This window comes from Diadema antillarum, unplaced genomic scaffold (genome assembly GCF_040938485.1).
Source record: "Diadema antillarum isolate AM-2024a unplaced genomic scaffold, OU_Dant_1.0 seq00001690_RagTag, whole genome shotgun sequence".
NCBI classification, from domain to species: domain Eukaryota; kingdom Metazoa; phylum Echinodermata; class Echinoidea; order Diadematoida; family Diadematidae; genus Diadema; species Diadema antillarum.
This window is the reverse complement of record NW_027272385.1, coordinates 165,695-188,949: the sequence shown is the minus strand read 5'-3', so window position 1 is coordinate 188,949 and position 23,255 is coordinate 165,695. Positions and strand designations below refer to the sequence as shown.

The 23,255-nt window shown below is 36.2% G+C and overlaps 2 protein-coding genes across 2 annotated transcripts; both read left to right on the top strand.

Annotated features, from left to right (window-relative positions):
* The first annotated feature begins 451 nt into the window (after positions 1-451).
* On the top strand, positions 452-6,783 carry LOC139711712 (AH receptor-interacting protein-like). Its single transcript, XM_071623572.1, has 5 exons — positions 452-494; positions 1,615-1,739; positions 2,343-2,522; positions 3,546-4,047; positions 4,984-6,783. The coding sequence occupies exons 2-5, from the start codon at positions 1,641-1,643 to the stop codon at positions 5,187-5,189; spliced, it is 987 nt and encodes a 328-aa protein (XP_071479673.1). The 5' UTR covers positions 452-494; positions 1,615-1,640; the 3' UTR covers positions 5,190-6,783.
* A 3,415-nt stretch (positions 6,784-10,198) lies between these two features.
* LOC139711708 (probable thiopurine S-methyltransferase) lies at positions 10,199-19,875 on the top strand. Its single transcript, XM_071623568.1, has 9 exons — positions 10,199-10,437; positions 11,841-11,991; positions 12,421-12,513; positions 13,368-13,500; positions 14,141-14,193; positions 15,652-15,726; positions 16,974-17,053; positions 17,461-17,598; positions 19,711-19,875. Exons 2-9 carry the CDS (start codon positions 11,861-11,863, stop codon positions 19,818-19,820), a joined length of 813 nt encoding a protein of 270 aa, XP_071479669.1. The 5' UTR covers positions 10,199-10,437; positions 11,841-11,860; the 3' UTR covers positions 19,821-19,875.
* The last annotated feature ends 3,380 nt before the right edge of the window (positions 19,876-23,255 follow it).

Below are 23,255 nucleotides of genomic sequence, written 5' to 3'. Positions count from 1 at the left end.
TCATCCAATCAAAACCAAGGATTTTGCTGAAATTGTCAGCGCTGACAAACGTTGATGAAACATCCCCCGGAAAGGCATTCGCATTGTCGAAATTCACCCATTTGATTTATTTTCAAATCATTATTACGATGTGATACAGTGACAAATCATGATCTCCACTTTTACTCTCATCACAGAAGCAGAAAACCTGTATTAGCATTTTCATCTAAATCCTTGCCCCCCCCCCCTACTATATTTTGATTTATTGACTTAATACAGAGAATAAACGTGATGTTAATGTTGTACTTTGATCAGGTTCGCTGGACCAGGTATAATGATAAAACAATCGCAGAGACAAATTCCCCCGTACTTCGATTGATTTATTAATGGACCACGCCTCGCGCTTTTGTCTACCTCTCGGAAATCTTGTAGCTTGCAGAAAGATCTCGACTCAGGCGTATTTAAAGAACGTAGCGCCCTCTATCATTGGTCACGATCCGATCTCTCTCGCGAAGGTTTGTTTTGATTATTGTCCTTTTGCAATGCTTTATACTGTGTGAACTTTGATAGTTGGAAGGAAATTTACATGGGATTTTGATATAACTATTAATTCATGGTGTTTATATTTGTCTGTTAACGTAGGTAGTGCTGATGCATGATGAAGATTTTCGTTTAATTCGTATCAGTGTAATCTGTTTAGTCCCACGTCTATAGTTTCGTGTGGGTTACTCTTTATTCACAATCACTATCGCATAAGATTAAAAAGTTTGATTTTAAAACCGGAGCTCCAGAGGGTAACGTAGAAATGATTAAATACAGCAATAGAGCATCAGTAATCTTATCACTGAAACGGAGACCAGAACTTTAATGTTCTCTAGTTGCTCTTCCGGAGCTGCGGGTGCTAGCTCAGTCCGGGATAACCGCAGCAGCGACCCCATACGGACAAATACGTACCGTACTGTGTTACAGCGCCCCGCGACGGGGTTAAGTCCGGGAAACCTGCTCATGAGGACGGCCCCGGAAACCTGCTCATGAGGACGGCCCCCCGTCCGAACAATGCCTCGCCTCATGAGGCCCCTCGGAAGGCGTCATGAGGCCTGTATATTACTACAGCTGTGTCTGTGTATGTGTGCACTTGTGCTTCCTACATGAATAACACAACAATACAAATGCAGGCAATAACCAGTCCAGACAGATCAATTGTCATTTGAGAGAAAAAGAAAAGGTGCAGGGGCCTTCTAGGACCCTGCATGTTTTCTTATTGCATTCTTTGTAAATTTTGCAGCCACGCTCATGACATGGCATGCCATGGATGTACCTGTTAGTATTTCTATGTAGTGTTGGGATTTTGTTTTCATAAGAAGGGTACCTAGGACTAGGTCTGTTTACTCTTGACTTGAGTCGTGGCATCTGAAGCGGAAGTTATGATCGTGATACAGAAATTTTTGAGCTAGGCCTACATATAATTCAAATAGGGCCTACGTTAGATAAATGAACCTCACTGTATCTATACCTCATCCAAATCTGAAATCACCACTAGCTCAGATTTGGATCAGATGTGCTACTTTATGAAACCATGATATTACTTGCAACCTTCAACAAGCTCATGAGAGATATGACCACTGTTTACCACAGGCACAGCAGGCTGAAACCACTGAAAGATGGAGACAGGGCTTGGAACTGGTCTCGGCTATGGAATCAAGAAATCAATAGTACATCCAGGGAAAGGATCCCTTCCACTTTATCCTGATGGAACAAAGGTAGGTAGATGATGTGGGAGGGGGGTAAATGTAGTATCAATTTTAATTCAGTCAATTGAAATCAGAGCAGAAGCAGCAAAAGTGTAGAATTTTATGGCTGTTCGGACAATATTTTATTCCCAATTACTTAAAGTTGGGGTCATTTAAGACCTTTAGAGAAATGATGGTCAAAGAATGACTGCCGTTTTAAGCGCAGTGCAAACAATATCATAGTCACATGACCAAGATGGCTCTTGTTGAGTTCCTAGCTATCAAACATTGCCCTGGACAGCTTACAATCATCGATATGGTTTTACTAATGTTATTTATCAATCTTTGTTCAAATTCAATCTCGTTTAGAAACATTAAAATGCTATCTAATTCTGATAAGTCTAAAGCAATTGAGACATTTGATTACCCAAATAAAATCTAAATTCAAGTGCATGATGGTTACTTTGTCAAGTGTAATAGCATAATAATCTTTGTTTTGATGGTGATGAATAGTCCTAATACGCAGTGCTCATAATTTTGTTAGATTGTGTTTTGTTATACTGTCCTACATACAGTACATTATGTCAATTTGATAGTGAAAAATTAGTTTGTTTGTTTGTTTTTATGTTTTAGGTCACCTTTCATTACAAATGCAGTAAGTGTGACGAAGATGGGACAGTCATTGAGGACACAAAGAAGGTCAACAAACCCATGGAGATCCTCACAGGAAAATCCTTCAAGTTTGAGGTGTGGGAGAATGCTCTGAAGACAATGCGGCATGACGAAGTTGCAGAATTCTTGGTAGATCCTGAGGTGCGTTTCTCTCTAGTTAGAAAGCTGCATACCATAAATCTCTTTCTGTCTCTCTCTGTCCCTGTCATATATTTGTGTGTTTATGTGTGTGTATACATGTATTTCAAACAAACTTATACATTAACAATGTATTTGGATACACATTACCTGGTATGAGTTTTGATGAAAATTACTGATATATTCTTTCCTTGATTTTGGTTTTGAGATCCATTTGTATATTACTGCTGCAGCAATTTTGATGCACAATATCTGATGGCACAAGCCATGCTCTAAAGCACTGTAGAATCTTTAATGTCTCAAGGTAAAGAATGGGACGGTGTTTATGCTAAATGAGGATTAACTTCAGTGGGAAAGTTATGTTCGAGAAAGGCAACCATGTTGAAACTGTGAATCAGTGAAAATCTAAGATACTTCAGAAAATGAAGAAGAAAAGCAAGGTTTATTATAATTAAAAACATGACCTTTCATTGATTCTTGAAGCAAGTTGTCATAGTCCCCTAAACGTCTCAATTTAGTGGTATGTCTTGCTACTCCATGCATAAGTCAACTGACAAATTCACAGCTTAAAATAGTCAGATTTCTTATCATACAGCTGATCTTGGTTCTAGTTTGACCTCATCAGTTGATCTGATAAAGTTCAATTGAAGTTCAGTGCTTATGGGGAGAAATTACTGATGGCCTAATTTGACTATTTAAAAAAAAAAAATCACAGGATGTATGCCTTTATTTAAATGTTGCATTGAAATTGGAATTCTGCATGGAGTAATGTCTCTCTTAATCCGTTGAAGACGAGTCCCGAGAATACTCAGGCAGGTGTCTATGGAAAATGCGTGTTATAACAAAATCAGTCTGTCCTCAACAAGTTAAATGAAATTCATTTGTGGGGTAGATACAATCCAAGGATAATCCACTGTAGCTGAATAAAGTTAAAGTTCCTGTAAAATTTCTTGAGGCGTCAACATGGGTGTCAAGATGAATATCCTTTTGTAAACTTGTGAAATGCCCATATCATCTGTCCTGCAGCATTTGACATCATACCCACCAGTAGAAGCCAAGCTGCGTGACTTCAGGCATGGCAAGAAGATTACGGAGGAGAGGCATTGCTGTGGCATGGCGCAGGTCAACAAGTCTGGCCTGGGCTATGAGGACCTGGATGCCCTCATGAACAAGCTTGAGCCCCTGAAGTTCACAATGGAGATCGTCAGCATCGAGGAGCCCGGGCAGCATCGCCTGGAGGCCTGGGCTATGAACGACGAGCAGAAGCGGGCTGTTCTTCCGCAGCTCCGAGAGGAGGGCAACCGGCTCTACAAGGAGGGCGACTACGTGAGAGCAGCTGAGAAGTATGCCGAGGCCCTGGGGTGCCTGGAGAACCTGCTGCTGCATGAGAAGCCCAACAGTGCAGAGTGGCTGGAGCTCGACGGAGAGAAGATTCCGTTCCTCCTCAACTTTGCCCAGTGTAAACTCTATCTCAAGGAGTATTACCAGGTCATTGAGCACACCACCACAGTCTTGGAGAAGGATGAAGGTGAGATGTGTTTCTCATACTCTGCCGGTCTATGGCAGTCATGCAATAGATCTGCAACTTTGTTCTAAATGGATACATGTTGTGGTGTTAACACTTTTAACAACTTATGTTTCTTTTACTACATTTTTTTACTGAAATGAATTTGAAAGCACATGGATCTCCTAAAGGAGACCTCCAGATGATTTTCAGACTTTCATATTTGAACAACTATAAAGTAGTTATACTGTGTACAGAGTTTCAGAATTTAGATTGATTTGGATGAATAATGAGAATGTTTAAAAAAAAAAATGTAATGTATAAGGTTGATGGCATGGCAGCCTCACCATAAGAATGCATGAGTTGGGGCTCAAGCTAGCAGAAGAGAAGAAGAAGGCATGCATAGATTCTAAACAGGTGAACTTGTTAAGCAAGCAGTATTGTAATGGAATTTCACTGCTACATTTCTGAAATATGTGAGCCTCCTATGTCATATGTCATCCATAGGCGTTTTCACATCAGCCCGATAAAAATCCAAGCTCGAGATATTTTTCGCAGAAAATAGTCAGCAAAATAGAGCACTGTTTCGAAACATTGGGCTGATGTGAAAACGCCTATTGTTCAGTGTATTATTTGCTTTAGGTTTTAGAGTATTGGTTTGTCTGCTCAAGGACCACAATAAGTTCCACAAATCTATACATGGAGCTGTCGATTTATGCACACATGATGTGAAATTATGAAAATAGTCTGGAATGCCCCTTTAAGTATCCGTCATAATCAGTTCTGTAATGCAAAAATAAAATAAATAGATGAATCAAAATTGAAAAAATAAGCAGCAAATTGGAAAAAAAAAACCAAACTTTTGTCTGTGAGAGTGAATGTTGAACACAAACTAATGGACAAAGGTTCTGCTTTGTTGGATATTATATTTGGTATCAAAATTTTCCCATTCAATCCCAGACAATGTGAAGGCACTGTATAGAAGAGCCAAGGCACATGCAGCATGCTGGAACTTCTTTGAGGCCAGGAAGGATTTCACAAAGGCTGCCAAACTAGACACAAAGCTTGGAGCCAGCATCCGCAAGGAACTAGCTATCATCGATGAGACCGAGAAGCAGAAGGACCGCGAAGACAAGACCAAACTGAAAAATTTGTTCAGTGAGTGAGGGGGTGCTACGCATCGCATGATTCCCTCAGATGAGATGAGCTACACAGTAAGGCATGTATTGGCTTGTTTGCCACTTTTACTACTAGATCTCATGGACTAGAGAGATTTAGTCTCATTTTCAGGATAAATTTGAAATATCTTGCCAGCAGCGAGAACATGAAGACCGCTAGACAAAGCCTTTCAGTGTCAGGAAATGCATGTGTGATGGGTATGAAGAAGTCTATTTCAACACTTGAAATGCTTTAATGAATGTTACTTCATCACTTTTTTTTTCTTTTTTTAAAAGGACGCTTGATGTGTCTTACATTGCTTTTTTTTTGTTACTTTTGAAAAATATGAAGACTTCCATAGCATACATGTTTATAGCTGATGTGGAAAAGTGTTTTGTAGGGACTTGTGAATACAAAGTCAGAAAACTTTTGCTTGTAATTTTCTCAAACCGCGGGAGAAAACATGTACTGCCAAACTAGTGAGGCATAAAAATGTGACGTGTGTGTACGGTGTGTCTGCAGTTACATAGTTAGCTTCTGCACTAGCTTTTAAAGCAGTAAACAGACTGTCTTATGCTTGATGCTCGTTCAGACTGTCATGAGATATTGATGATGATGATGATGGTGATAGAGACAATGATGATAATAATTGCTCTTTTTGCTGCTTTTATTGAGATTGTAAGTTCACATGGCACATTGGAAGACACCAGTGCAGTGCTTCATGATAATTGTCAAATTAGTTGAGTGACATGCAGCCCTGTTCATGAGTGTATGCATGGATGAAAGACTACAGTGTACACTGTACCAGCATACAGTATCTATCTACTGATGTGCTGTCTTTAGTATTCATATAGGTTGACAATTTTTCCTGCATTTTCGGTTTGAGACAAACAATTTTATTTATTCGGAAAGTTATGACATCAAAGCAGAAAATAATGCAACTAATGCATGAAACATTCAGATGTAACATTGGTTGCATGCATCTCTTGATATTGAATAGTTTGGTATTTATTACACTGTAATGCACAATCTTGTAATAACTTTATTTGTGAAGTTGATGAGAATAATAATAGAGATTACCTTTTGCAATTGCTTAGACCTGAAATGTGAATAGTAGCCCTGTAAGACAAAGAACTAATGACCTAATTCTTTCTAGTCATATGTTTACAGAGCATCAAAGTAATATATTTCTTTCTGTCATTCCTCTTCGCCTGTTTTCTCATCATTACTTGATGTAATCTTTGTTATCATAGTGCAATGAGATAACAAAATTATGGGCTATCCCATTATTGATACAGTTGCTGATATTCCTGTGGATTTGAATTACAAATAAAATTATATCAACTCATACAGAAGCTATGGAGAAGTTAATTCCTCCAACATGTCATACTCTGCACTGAGTAGAGGTTTGCCAATCTTTCCAGTTAAAATCATGCTTGTGTTTGTATGACATTGCTGGAGTGTCAAACCAACAGAGAAGTATGTTATATGACAGAGATATGACTACTGCACTATGTAGTTCTGTCATCATAACTCAAGATGTAAAACTCAGTTAAAAAAGAAAAGAAGATGCAAAAAAAAAAGTGCTGCATGCAATTGTATAATAGGCAATAATCAAAATGTAATCTTCTTGGAGAAATAAACTTATGCATGCTGTTCAGCAAGTTAAATAAAATAAAATAACATATTTTTGCTTTGACCAGCGTTGCAACATGGTTAACGCTCTGAGGACATGAAATGTGTCTTTTCATGAAAATTTTGTGATGTTTATGGTTTGATTTGATTTTTCCTCTATCCATTCCTGTTTGCCTATCATAAGCTTCTAGTGATTTTATCTTCAGATGCCAAATTGTGTGCTATTAGTGTAAGATACAAAAGCATGTATTACAAGGGCATTCCTACTTCGTCCTGTCAATGTAGATAAAAATATTGTGAAAAGCAAGCTTTGTCCGTTGTATTAACATCAGATTGGAAATTTGTTGCATTTATGTCACTCTTGACTATTGGCTGAATCCTTGTGTTCATTAGATAGCTTGTTCAATGAAGAGACACCCCAGTTGTCTTGATTCAAGATAAGGATGCTATACATGTGTACAGCAATTTTTCAACCAACCTCACCTGGAAATATATCAATATAATTTGCGTCTGTGTCACAAATGAGTCCGTTGCAAAATATTGCTAAATAGCATGTTTGTCTTATAAAATTCAAAAAAAAAAAGACTATTACATGTGAAGATGTGATGACAAGTTTCAAGAGGAGAAATATGTTTTGTTTTATTTGTTAAATGGTAAATGCAATGTGAGTGTCTATGATACTTATAGCTTTCTATGGGAACTGCACCAGGAGACAATTGTCCTACAGGCATATTCTCAGGGACTGAGTGAAACATCCCATAAAGATCTCTAGAATGGGAAAGTAAAGTAGTCCATTGCACTATGTCCTGTTAAACTGATTGCTTGTTTCCCATTAGTTTCAGGTGATTTCTCCCATGAAGTAGCATGTAGAAGTCCTGGGTCCTGCTGCATAAACAGACAATCAAACATAGGTCAGAAATCAAATTGAGTTGGGTATATGTATCAGCCAATCAGAATTGAGTATTTGGATAGTTGGATTTGATTTTCTGACTTGTGTTTGATCTCAACTTTGATGCAACAGAGCCATGTTTGAATTAATGAAACCGTATGCAATTGTTGCTAACCTCCCGTCTGTGTGCTCTGAGTACATATAAGGTGTAATGTCTAACATGGTCCTCATTGCAATGCAAATTGTAAACATAAACAAGTATTCAGCAGCCTTGGAAGATGAAGATATGATATTCATTTGAGATTATGTGTCATACAGTCTGATTTTATCATGTGTATTTTTTAATAGATGCTGTACATAATGCTGTATGATAGGCTTGTTTGTGAAATAAACAACCAAGTACAATGTATTGTTACAGTGAAGCTAAATTCTTGTGCCATTGTCGTATATTGGGTAAACTTACAGCCTTTCATAAAATTATTTTGTGCTCCTTGGTTGAGCAGACACTATATTCAACAATCATCACCAGTACATGTACTAGTAATTCATATCCATAGCTGTTTTATAATCAGAGCATGATGAAATAGAATAAGTGTTAAGGAACAACCTCACATACACGTACAGAATCATCATGTATTTCATCCAAAGATTTATTGACTACCACATCGCTAAAGACCAACATCAGATTTGCTTATTGGTATTTGTATTATTTTTGCATTTATTTCACATCACTTGAATATGCACAAGCATGTATGCATGTATATATTTATATAATTATATATATACATGAGTTTGTTCGCAAAAAGTCCATTTTTGAAGATTTCGAAGTACGGTCTCTGTTATAAAGTACAAAATAATACCTTTTAAATGATATATTGGTCACTACATATACAGGTACATTTTTGAAGTTATGGTCAAAAGAAGCAAAAATGTTCTTATTATTCTCTCTATTTTTCTTGACCTTTAATCGCAAATATCTCCATTTGGCAAATATGGACTTATCGGTTTTTTCGAACAAACTCTTCATATATATATATATTATATGTGTGTGTGTGTGTGTGTGTGTGTGTGTGTATACAGCTGTATATATATGTATGATGAAATGATACATATATACATATGTATATATACACAATATACATATAAAAACAGTGGCGGATCCAGAGGGGGCGCAACCGGCGCATGCCCCCCCCCCCCTTTATTTTTTGTTAAAACAAAAGAAATAAAAAGAGCAAAATGAAATGAAACCCGGAAGTGGAATCAGAAATATTAGTTGTGCCCCCCCCCCCTTACAGAATTCCTGGATCCACCCCTGTATTATATATATACATAGAACATAACACGGGAATATACACAAAACAGTTTCAAAACAAGAATAGAACAAGGACTGTTACCATAGAATAGAAGATATAATTATAGTAAAACAGTAAAAATGCCGAAATGTGAGGGAATGATGACAACAATGGAATATTTCCGGTCAAGCGATTGTGTTTTGAAAAACTTTTCAGTGTGATTTCAGACATGAGAAGTCTTAAAAATTCTAGCAAACAAACTCGAAAACCAAGGTTTTTTTTTTTTTTTAACCCAAATCCATGCAGGACATTCTGCTTCGTTGATAACAAGTTTTGATTCAAAGTTGATGTGAGGTACAATAACAAAAGAAAAATCATATACATGTATTCAACAAAAATATACACAGTGGCGGGTCTATAGAGGGGGGTATAGGCGCTTTAACCCCCTTGGGTTCATTTTTCTTTGTTTTTCTTTGTTTTGTTTTTGGGTTAAGGGTTGTTTAAACCTTCCTTGCGGTTTTTGTTTTTTTGTTTTGTTTAGTTTAGTTTAGTTTTGTTTTTGTTTTTGCTTGTCAGTCGATTTGGGAGAGAAGTGGCAGCAAAAAATGTGAAGATTTTTTTCTTTCCTTCGTTTTGGCTTGTCATGATCCATCGTCTTTGAATCAACTCCCCCCCCCCCCCACTTTAGCAGAGAGCTAGATCTGCCCCTGATATATGACACAAAACAAATTTTCTAACATATCATGGTATATTTTACAATAAACTTCCTGATTTAAGCTTATAGGCCTATACACAATTTAAGAATAGCTTGTGCCTTGTAAGTACACGTATCAATATTGGAAGCATAAACAAGGCCAATCGGTTTTATAATTCTTGAATGCTCTATGGAGAAAAATTTTGAATGTGTGTATATGAGTCATAACAGTTGATTTAATTTTTTGACATGATCGTATGTAGACCTATATAATACTTTAAATATCACTGTCATACGTATTAAAGTTGCCGAGTGATTTTGATCGTTTACTTGCAACATTTATCATAATACACGGTATAAACCTTGCAAACTGCTTCCGCATGCTTGATATGCATTATGATTGTGAGAAACAGTCACTAGTGAACGCGCATCATTATTTGCATATATGATCTGTATCCATGGTCACCCGGATTGGTCATCAGGATCACCATTCGTAAAAGCGCACCCGTGTTTGATGAACTTGAAACTGTAAATATTTGTAGTGTGCACTCTTACAAGTGCGGGAAATACCTCTCTTTGTGTGCTGTGTGTCCCGCGCACGATTTCATTATGTATTTGTTATAATCTGCTTTTGTGTGTTCATGTGATGGCTGTCCATATTTATAGCACTGTGAACAGCTCAGTGAACGTGCACACAGCACAACCCAACCATCACAACCTCGTGTGGACTTGACTGGAAGGCTGCGGTAGGTATGAGTGGAGTGTGCATATAAAGCCAGTAGGCATTACGTTGCCATGTCTTTTCAAAGATTAATGTGTGTGCATGACTGTAAATGCCTAGACTGTCCTTGTTATCAAGGCCCTGATATTGCGATGATGCGTAATATTTAAGTAGACCTAGTGTGTATGTACATATTAAACTACTTATATACTGCGCTCCATTGTGAGTGCAGTTAAAAGATTAAATCTTGATAACTTATTCATTGGTACATAATACCATATAATATATTTCAGTGTTCAAATAATGACAGGAAATGCACAGACTCATTACCAAGTTCAAAGATGAGGTTAGATTCTAACGTTACTACTAGAATAATGTTCTGCTTACTCTTAAAGTAATCAATATGTCGATATTTTTAAGGTTTTAGTACTGAATTTTGATGCGCGAACCGGCGACGATGCCCTGCTTCGGAATTGTCCTCAAGCAGAAGGGCGATACTGTAAGGCCTACTCAATACTTCGAAGGTCAAAGGTGGATAAGGGTTCCCTAACCCACAGAACTCTTACTGTGCCCTAACCTTGGAAAAAATATCCCATGTGGTTATACCAGGGACGCAAAAATACCTGGTAAGGAATTACCTGCGTTTAGATTGTACCAACTGCTACCTACCACCGGGACCGCGGGTGACCAGGGTGAGGAGAGGGCTGAAAGGGGCTGCAGCCCCCCCCCCCCCACCCCACCCCGACATAGGCCACACGCTAGAACAAATAAACAAAACAATAAAAAGAATTTTAAAACCAATATTGACTTTGGAAGGCTCTACCCGTCGAAAAGGAAACGAAAGGGGTAAGGGGATGTACGTGGGAAGGGAACATTATGATCCTTGATCTAACCAACCACGAGCACCCCCCCCACACATGTACACACTAAAACCTAACAACAATAAATAAACTTTGCGCGGCCCGTGTTTAGCATAAGACATACTTATTTTCCATGCAAGACGCTCCAACAGGGACTAACCTTGACCTAGTAAAATTCATTGACGCGTAAATCCTCATTATCATAATTGTACTCTACACTGGAGGATACATGCAGAGCCCATTGAAAGTTTTCCCCTGAAAGTTTAGTATACATCGATCAGAAAGGAAATTTCAGACTAATTATAGAGCTGTGGTAGTGTTCTTCTATAAACAAGGTAGTGTGACTTAGCAAAATGCATCACATCAAAAGGGCTTATATATACTTATTATTTTACAGATATTCTTCTTGATATAATAATCATTATGCTGTCAATACTGATGATTTATTTCGCCTTTACTTTTTGAACAACGACAACGACATTCTCAAGTATGCATGTGTCTTCCCTCTATACACTGATACGGCTTTATATTAAATATAGATTCTGATAATGACATATCTGTCTCGTAGAGGCTGTATCAAAAGACAAAATGGCGCAGAGTGGAGAACACGAACATGACCACGAAGAACATATTGTAGGAGGGCGCAATGCAGATGAAAAACAGTGGCAGGATGCGTGGTACGAGGGAGACTGTAAGAACGCAAACAGAGATGTCAGCAAGTAAGTCCGTATGTATGTGATCTGTGCAGAATGAATCTTTAAACTGACTGTCACCTTTTTACAGCATCAAGCATTTTTCAATAGTAGTGAACATGAAACGTATTTCGGATTTGAGCTAAATCTGGGTAATGTGTTGAAATATAACATGAACAATGTCTGCAATCCAACTTGATTCAAGATTTCTTCATATATTCGTGCAAAATCATATAAGCCTATAAGCTTGTTTATCTAAGACACTGTGGCTATATATGATTTACGGTATCTATCTCAGTCAGCTGTCCGCAGTCATGTTTTAATAAACTATACCTTAATATGTTACAGATCATTCAGATAAGTCATAGAATAAACGCCAAGGTTGCAATTCATATAATCATTCTGTATAAGCGTTTTCGTAAATCTTGTCCAACTATGAATGAATCTCATCCGCAGGTGGTTAAAGGAACATATCAGCAGATTGACTGACGGGAAGTCTAATCTTCGCATCTTTGTCCCCATGTGTGGAGCTGCTAGGGACCTACACTGGTAATGATATTGTGTATATCAACCTCAGTTATTCGTCCCTTTCAACCTATAAACCTTTAGTGCAAAAACGACACTAGATCGCCAGTCATGTTCCCTGCATGATCCATTAAATGTTCTTTGAAGTCTGCATACTTTTCAAGCTCCGTGGGATATAAACTTTGCCAGAGTCTATTTCTACAAGGTTACACCCATACACCAGCTCACTCTTTAAGCATTTCCCCCTCGCTTTTCTATTCTCGCTCTATATGCACATTGAAAAATCAAACTTTGTAGAATTTATTTTCATGTTTTCCCCAAATGCGCTGTGTATATAGGCCTTCTGCTAGCCAACAGAATGCTCAAATAAGCCACAGACAGTGTCTGCACCTGCGTCATCTCGCTTTTAATTGTTCATGGATGTGGTGAATAGATGAACTTTGCCCTATAAATTGTCCAAATAGTAATGACGCGGCCTCAACTTTTCTCTCTTTTCTTTGTATATTCCCATTCAAATGTATGGAATGGTCTCCAAAGACTATGCTGTTCAATATAAAAGCATCGCTATGTCCTGAAGCCATTCTGATTTCTTGTTGCTGTTCTTGTCTGCATTTATTCTGGCTGTTCTGTTTGTTTTGTTTTTTGTTGTTGGTTTTTTTTTTTTGAGGGCCTGGTGTGATTGTACACCAATTAATTTTATATGGTGTGAAAGTGGTATGCTATTACTGTAAACATTTGTCTCAGAAAATCCATATCTTATTATATATATATATATATATATATATATATATATATATATATATGTCCTCGATTTGCTCAATGCAAGTCTACCGCACAATATATAACCTATGAAATACATGCTTTGTCGAAACTTATAGGTTACTAGAGCAAGGTCACGAGGTGATTGGTGTGGAGCTGGTGGACAAGGCTCTCACAATGTTTCTGGAAAGGCATGGAATCAAATACACGGAGAGCAGCGTTCCTTCCATTCCTAGTGGAAAATGCTACAAGGTGAAATTCAAATAAAAATTGACTTTAATTGATACCAACGTGTACGTAAGACAGCCATTTGTCTACTTTTGTTAGTCCGATAGAGTGATTTGTTGCTGAAATTTAAGATTTCTTTCTTCCTTTCACTTTAAATATCTGTCCATTCGTATTGACTTCTAAATATTATGCAGTGTTAGTACCTATATGTATACATGGTATACTTGCTATTTGAGTCATTACAGTGGTTCCTAGTCCAGATACACATATATTTGCCTCAGTAGACGTAATTCTTTTACAGTTTAGCTATCCATTTTCTCATGTTAGCAATTCTTGTGGAAGGGTTTTTGTCATCAGTTTTCACTTTTGTTTTCTCAATCTCAGCATTTGGAATAGTCAAATGGGGTTGGGACATAGAAAGATATATATGATATACAGAGAGAGAGAGAGAGAGAAAGAGAGACAGAGACTTAAAACAGTCATGCTTACATTAGGGAAAACAAAGGTAACACGGTAGGCGAGAAAAAAGAAATAAATGGTAGCTTCGAGAAGGCTGGAAAATCTTGATCATGTAAAGCTTAACTCTCGTTAAGTATACCGAAGAATTGACTAGCAAACAGATTGGTGAGTTTTGAAGTGAATTCCTCTTCTGTTTTGACTCTAGAGTGACGATGGCAAACTGACCCTGTACAAATGCAACATTTTTGATCTGGACACGTGAGTTGTAAATTTCTTGTCAGTATATAAACGTGCTTCCCAAGTTCCCAGTGCTTCAAGTGTACATCACGATTAGATGGAAAATTGTACCGTCAGGCCTGATATCTGAGTCACGAAAACTTGATAATTTTGTACTGCTTACTTTTAAGAATCAAGACGGCTAATTTTTGCATTGTAAGAAGATGAGGCCTAAATTTCTAAATTTCTGTGTTACTTGTATATCGAAGCACAGCTAGTTCCTCAAACACCCTAAATAAGTTTGTGAAAGCGGAAAAGATATCCATTTCATAAGTAAGCATTAAAGTTAAGCCCACTGTTTATCAATGGCTCACTCTGTTACACTTAATTCTTTGCAAAGATAATAATTGTTACCAAAAAGCATGTCAAACGCTTGAAATCAATTCCATTTTCTCACTTCACTGTTTTTGTAATTTTGTTACCCGAGAAGAATAAAAAAAAAACCCAATGTATTACGTTATGCAGACAGCATTTTTCAAATGAAGCACACTCTTCTTCAAGCATTTTCCCCCTATGACGGTTCGTGACACTGTGATATCAGGGAATGTATCATATAGGCTGTAAAGAATGAATACCCTATAATCATAATCATGATATGCATGTATGTATGTATCTTTTTGTCATACATATCTTTTTTCTATCTCGTATTAGTAATCTCTATTTATTTTCTTTACTTCATTTCTGCATTTTCAAACACAAATAATTATAATCATACATAACACGACATACATTGGATACATATCTGAATACGGTTACGGTTAGTTAATTCGAATGTTCGTTACTACAAAGGTCCGTTAATTTGAAAATGACAAAAAGGCCATTATTCCGAAGGTTCATTAATCCAAAAACGAAATGAGGTTCGTAATTCCAGAGGTTCACTAGTACACATTTTCTTTTGTTTATCGAATCAAGGAACTTTATTTCATTTTCGGATCAGTGAACCTTCGGAATAACATTTCCTATTTCATTGTCAGATTATATAACATCTATAAGGTATAGGAAATTGTATGTTTCGGAATATGGAACCTGATTAAGGTACAAAATACAGTGCTATAATTCAACAAAAATAATAGGCCAATATCATTGCGTATACCTTAAAGGTAATACATCGTGTATTAATAACATCGCCATGTAATCATGTTACTAATCTCTTGGAAATAATCACTGCCAAACGCAGGAGACTGCCATCATATTCTCATAAGCAGTTGCTTGATTTCAATAGCGTGCTTGAAAAATAAAATGTATAGGCTTTAAGCGAGTAAGTAAAAAAAAAATGAATAAGGAAGAAATGTAAGTGAAAAGGAAAAGAAAGAAAATTTATGGAGTGCGAGCGGAAGTGGTTACAGAGGGCATTTTCATACTTGTGTGTATTGCATATGTAATTGCAAGTATTACATATGTGTAAATATTCACGTGCTTGTGTATAATCATTACGTGCAGGAATCTTATAGGGAAAGTTGATGGGATGTGGGAATCTGGGGCAATGACTGACATACCTCCACAGGAAAGAGTCAGGTAGGTTTCTTGTTATGTCATTTCTGACTATAGAATACTCCTTGTAGCCCTCAGTAGAGCTTAAATAGCTTTAAGTATAAGCTCAAAATATTTTCTTTCCAATCGGTTTCATGGTAATTAAATGTCTGCATATTTCAACCAATGTTTTCTAGAAGTACTTTCATTAAGAATACTCGAAAGGTCATCTTCTGTTTCATTCATTATTCTATAAATGGTATATATAAATGCACACTGTAAACACTTTGTGCATAGACCTGTACTGTGTAACATTACATGTATATCCGTACCAGGGATCATAATTGTGTCCTTGTAAATAATATATAGTGTTTTCGTTATAACACTTCGCCTTTTCTTTGATATCATTTTGTCTGTATTCTGTAGGGGGAATACATTTAACAAGCAGTGCTTCTCCGTAGTCCCCTCCACATTTGTACATGTTGTATTTTTATCTAAAAATATCACGATATTTTGTATATATTATACTATGTATAGTAAACGATATAATGTCCACTATGTGTTATACTCTTTATATTTATGATATAATGTCCACTATGTGGAATATGAATAAATTTCATTTCATTTCATTTCATTTCATTTCCTCAGTAGTAAGCAGGTTGAAGCTGAACTTCAAACAAAGTTATATACATTTAACGCGACACTCAATCATGACGCCTTGGAAATATTTATCTTAAAACACTTACCTTTCAAGGCACAGCTATATCTTGCTAAATGATGGTGCCGAAATTATAGCACATTGTCCAATCGAATTTTCCTTTGCTATGAACATAATCATTGTGCTGTTCTAGCTGCAACTGCAGTATACTTTGCTTTTAACTTGGCTTTACTTTGTCAAATACGAATTCGTTCCCGTATTCCAAATTATCATGATAAGATAGAAGAATATCTTCAAAGAGATGACCAGAGACTTCCGCTCTTATACAACTATAAAAAAGGCAGATAATCTTCTTATGATTCCATTTTAGATTTTCTGGTTCAAAAGGAGGAGAGATGCATATAATGTTATCACAGCTCCTGTAGCTGGAATTTCGTTCCTATATGTCCGAAGAAGAGGAAGACTATAAATAGGGAAAGAGCTTAAGACCTTGTAATATAGTTTATACTTGTTTGTCTCTATTATAGTACATTAAAGTCTTTGTTGTCCCAATATGAGAACACTCTACAAAGTTGTGTTTGTCTTTATAGGCATGATAGGGATATCTACCATGTTTGTTTCTGTGTTTATCCAGATATGGAGAACTGCTCTTGTCTCTTCTATCTCCTGGGGGTAGAATCCTGGCAGAAACTTTTACCTTTGGAGAGACAGAAGGTGAGAAAAACTCTTAGCCAAGAGTATCATACAAATATACATGTATTCGTTATTTAGAAAACTTCTTATTGATATGTGCATAATTTGTAATATAATTTCAACATTATGTCACTGATGCCATCAACCATTTGCGTCAAAATGTATATCTGCCTGCATATCCCTATACATACCTTTATCTCATTGGATTTTTTAAAAAGGTTGTTTGCTATACGATCTTACGCTGATTTTCAGGTGAGCATGAATGCATGCAAAATTTCCTGAATTCACATGTGGTTTTCAAACGTGAGTTTTCTGTTTCACATGAGAAAACCAAATCTCGAATTCTGTGATGAATTTGAGTGCGGTATATTACGAAGATAACATCATCTAGTACAATGATATTCTTCGTCTGCCCTTTGTCATTACAGATGCGGAGGGAGGCTCAGCAGGTCATGATGATCATGGACACGGTCACCATGACAACCAGGAACACGGGCATGGTCACGATGCGGAGGAGGAGTTCCCTTGCCGTCCCGTGGAGATGGTAGACTTTGAGAGGATGTATGGTGAGAAACCACTGGCATTTGACATTATCATATAGCACCATTATTGTGTAGATTGTGTCGATTGTAAATCTTTTGTAGTAAGAAGGAAATATAATTATACAGCCTGCAATGTCAAACAAGGTCATTATAAGATTGTGGAAATACATATCTCATTCTGAGTTTCATTAGTATCAGATTGTATATTCCGTTATATATACACCTAACGAGTGAACACGTACGGACTCCTTTAGATCCAAAACAGAAATCAAGTGCCTAGGTAAAGTCAACAAAATAAAGGTCAACGTAATGTTATGTTTCAATGAAATATCGTTATTGAGTATGATTCTTTTGTTTACGTATCTCTCAGACCATAAATCTAATATTGTGAGTTGTTTATCTTGGTCCGATATTTTTTTTTATTCATAAACGATTTGCCAAACTGCTTTGATAAATGTTCGAAACATTTCTATGCAGACGACACTGTCATCTACTTTTTTCAAATAGAGATCCAAAAATAATAGAACATGTACTTAGTGAAGAATTACAGAAATTAAGCGTGTGGATGAATCATAATAAGTTGCAAGTAAACTATTCAAAAACTGTTTCTATTTTAATCGGTACAAAACATATGCTTCATAAATAAAGTACACTCAACTTGCTCCCCAAGAATGAAGAACAAAACATCTCAAGTAGGAAGCTTCAAGTATCTAGGCATTATTGATTCGCAGTTAATATGGGACTTGAATATTGGGCAATTGTGTAAAAAGATTAGTAAGATGATAAGTTTGTTTGGGTAGAATGAGAGGATTCGTCAACGAATCAACTATATGAAATTACGGTATAATTCCGTAATTTTACCACATTTTGAATATGGTGATGTGATCTGGCACTCAGCAGCCAAAGTCCATGTAGAAACGTTACAGAAACTACAAAAATAGCAGCCAGGATAATACTCAAAGTAAAGTCGTCTGAACATAAATCAATAAGTGAAATTCATGATAATCTAAAGTGGGAAACTTTACAAAGTCGCAGCACAAGGCATGTTTTGATGATGTACAAAATTCTTCATGAAATGGCACCTACTATTTACGTGATAAATTTATTTACAAAGAAATCCGTTACTCTTTAAGACAATTTGAGAAATTGATTTTACCGAAACCCGTAATTCTCAAAAGTGGAAACGTATATTTTTATATTGTGGTATACGTTATATAATGATCTGCCTTTGTCTATTAGACATCTATTAGACAGTCCAGCAGCCTTACTGATTTTAATAGAGAAATCATAAATTGTATATGTAAATTTTGAACCCTAAAATAGTAGAATTATTCAAAATGAATGGATGAATATATGTTCTATGTATTTTCATGTATATTACCCTATGTCACCAGAGATTTAAGATGAGTCCGGGGGGGTTGAGGGATTGTTTTGTGATATGATTTTAGATATTATGTTTGGTACGAATTAAAGATATGTTAGTTATTATATAGGTTTATAAATCTTGGACCCCATGGAAGAACAGATCCATCATGTTGATAGATCTGAAGTGGGCTATCCATCGTCACATGTTATCATCATTGTCACATGTCAACTTGTTTTCGTTGTATTTTGATACTTCGATCTTGATTCGTGTTTCAGTTATGTCATGTTCAATCTGTTTATCTTGTATAGGATTTTATTGTTTCGGAAATAAAAACAAACAAACAAAGAAAAAATCTAGTAATTATAGTTCCAGATCATTTATATATTTTTGTACGATTCTTTCCTGTTACACACTGTTTGAACATATCTAAAAATTTATAACACTTGCTGTTAAAACACCCAAACTAGCGTCTATCATTAACACGATTACGTGCCTATCATTCTGAGTCTGCATAAAGCATTACTTATAGGCAAGCTTCTGTCTGCGAACGATGTTCACGGATCAGGTGTCATTGCTGTCTCTATAAAGACTAATAACACTGATGTCTTGATCGAGAGTCAGTGTCATCATCAAGGTAAGGACTTTAATAATATCTATTCAGTGAAATGAAAAAAGAGGTAATCAATATCTCACTTTTCAATAAAAAGAAATTACGAGGCAAGTATATTACAATGAGTTAAGTGTTTGCTTGAATGTTTCTCCTCCAATAGGAAAGACGTGTAAGATTGAGATGATAGCCGAAGAAGACAGCGATGAGGCTGAAGATTGGGGTCCTAACTGGTGGTTCAAAAACAGGCTCCATCTCGTCGTCCGTAACTGAACAAAATTGTATGCAGGACTTTGTATGGCATGTAATGCCTTCCTTTTTAAAACCCTTCCTATATCCCATCATGTTTTTATTGTACAAATACGATTAGCGCTTACTTTTAACGCTTTGTATTAGTAATTGGGTCATAATTTGTATTCAACGGGAAAGCGTTAGCAAAGGAACACATATTCTATAATTTACTATTGTTCAACATTGCAGGTGTATTTGAAAGAAACGTAGTACAGTGTATAGTGGTTTTTTTTTCAAAGGCATCGGACAAAATTAAATGAGACTTTTCGTTATATATGTGTAATTTCAGCTATGGAACGGACTAACTAAATGACACCATCAGTTAAATCAATTATTGTACAATTCAGGGAATGACGTAGCATTGGTAGCGATGACAGTGGTCATTACTTATTGGTCTACTTTGATCAGTAGTACACAATTTTTGAAGTATTGTATTGTTTATATTATTTTCTTTCAATTTAGGATTGCATAAACAAATGTGATGTCTATTCTAATTTGATAAACTCATCTCCGATGTTATAGAGATTGAACTCACAATTAACGGGTGTGTTTGTAAGGTGTAAACTTTCTTGAAAAGTCTCATAGAAAAGACAGTTGTTCTTGTTTTTTTGAAAGGAGAAATAGTAATAACAAGTTGAAATCTAACGAGAAAGTTAGATGTCGACTTGGTTGGATGTCGACATTGATGACCAATAAATGACCACTGATTATTATCAGTGTAACATATGGGTACCCACAAATGCCAGCAAGAAACCTACAGTAATTACTACACATTAAGTCATGTACAGTGTATGTATGGTAGAAACCTATTTTTGAAGAAGATTGGACAATGATTATGGAAAGGCAGCACTTTTTGTGTCTTAAATGTACGAAAGTGTTTGTGTTTTTCTTTTTCTCATGGCAGACAAAGAGGAAAAGTGACGATCACTCGTTCAAAAAAAGAAGAAGAAATGTTTCCCCGCAGTAGTTCTGACTTATATTTGTAGATTTTTTTTTCGTTGTCCTGTATAAATAGAGTACACTTCTGAAATTAATCAGACATTGTTCAACGCTTATATCGATTCTCTTGCAAAATACAACACCAAACAAACGCAATAAGTTTAAACCTTGTAATGAGCTTGAATATGAAAAGTTTTCAGACCACTGTATATTATAGCTTGCCAGTATGTGCCAGTGAAATAAATGATCGCGTAAATACATTGCATCTGACTTCATATTCCACTGCGTAATGACTTTTGAACCATGTTTCGCTCAGAAGACTATGTACACTATTTGCAGGGACATCGGAACTTTCAACGTAGGAGAAATTTGTTGAGGGGACACATTGAATTTTAAGTGGTATAAAATTTTCTCAGGAACACGAGTTACATCACAATATTGTTTAGAATCACAAATGAGGCAATAACGTCATTTCTTCACAGTTCTCCCATTTTTAAATCATCATGGTAAATGCAGTTTTTGTCGATTATTTGGCAAGTTTGACTAACTTTCAACTGAAGTGAAACCTAGAGAAAATACAAATGCATGAGGATAATGTATGTGTACTATGTATACATACATGAGTACATATGAGTGTGTACGTATAGAATACTGTATATACATAAATACATGAGTATGTATGTATAAATGCATGAGTATGTATGTGCATGAATATGTATATGAAGGATAATTTGATAGGAAATGTCTTACCACCTTTCTTTAGATATTTATTGTTTGAAAATGAGAGAGTTATCAACGTTTTTGTACAAGTCAGTAGGAAAATTTTGAGCAAAGCTCAGGTCTTTGATCACAGTGATTTTGATAGAATAAAATCACACATCACAGTTGCGTTTCATTAAAATCGAACAAAAAAAAGTAGAGTGAGTTGTGAGATTCTACAAACTTTTCTATATAATGTATTCATTTTCACCAATCAGCCACAGCTGTATCTAGTCACAATCATCGATATATCAAATGCAGATAAAGAGATGATGCGAACACCTCACAGTTAGTCCAATTTCCCTGTAGGCCTATGGCACACAAAATATTCAAATTGAACTTTCTGTTTTAAGCTCAATTAAAAGAAACTGTATGTCGTTTTTACATAAAAATAAAGCGTAGCTCCAATAACTTCAGTCATCATGGTTATGTCAATGGATTTTAACTGCATTGTATTCAACCTAACAAGGTTATACAAAATAATAGTCGTGGAATGTGAATGGCCAAATCGGTTACAATGGTTATTCAGAAGGTTCGTTGTTTCGTAGATTCGTTGTTCCGAAGGTTCGTTATTCCGAAGATGGAATAAAGGTAAATCTTTCGAATGACCAACCCTATTTCATTTTCGAATTAACGAACCTTCGGAATAACGAACTTTATTTCTTTTTCGGATTAACGAACCTTCGGAATAACGAAATTATTTCTTTTTCGGATTAATGACCTTTCAGAACAAGAACTTTCGTAAGAGAAGCACAAAATGTTCAGGTTAATGAACCCCCTTTTTCCCGATTAACGAATCTCTTAGCATAGGGAATTTGTGTATTTCAGAAAAGCGAACCTTTGGAATGAACCTTTTTTCATTTTTTGAATTGAAAATCAGCGATCTGGTGCACGCTTTTTGAAATACTTGAACTTTTTCACTAAAAAAAGTAAGAAAAAATATACACATGTTGGGTCCAGCTGGATGTGAGGAGGGAGCACTTCACCGGGTTATAATTTGCCAAGTAGAGGGGACGGGATGATTACACCGTCACAACTTTATCAGATAGACACGGGAATCAAACCCGGGTCTTTTGGATCCCATGGAGACAGATGCGCTACTGACGGAGCCAAAATCACCGCATACCCCCCCCCCCCCCCCCCGCTCTCAGACATGCCCGGCGGCACTTTTCAAAAGTGAGGGCCCTCATAAACGTTTCACTTCAATACATCGTATATAGGTCTCCATATACACTAGTATATGAATACATACACACGTAAACTCGCATTACGGCTGAATCATGAATATGCTAGCATTCATCTTTATTCACATATCCTAGCTTATAATTACTTAGGTCTACAATATGTACAATACTCAGTATAGTAGTTCAATTGTTTGTTAAGTTATATAATCACTGTTATTATCATTATTATTATTGTTATAAATTATTATTATCATGATTATTATTATTATTACTATTATTATTATTATTATTATTATTATTATTATTATCATTATCATTATTTATCATCATCATCATCATCAACATTATTATTATTATTTTTTTTTTTTTTGGGGGGGGGGGCACACTTAGGCCATACTTTGATACCAAGCTTTTGGGTTTTCTGATCGTACGCCCCTTAATACTCATTACTGTGTTCGTTATTCTCCCGAAACCATGGGCGGATCTACTTAATTTTGCTAAAGGGGGGGGGGGGGGTGAGCCAAAGACGATGGGT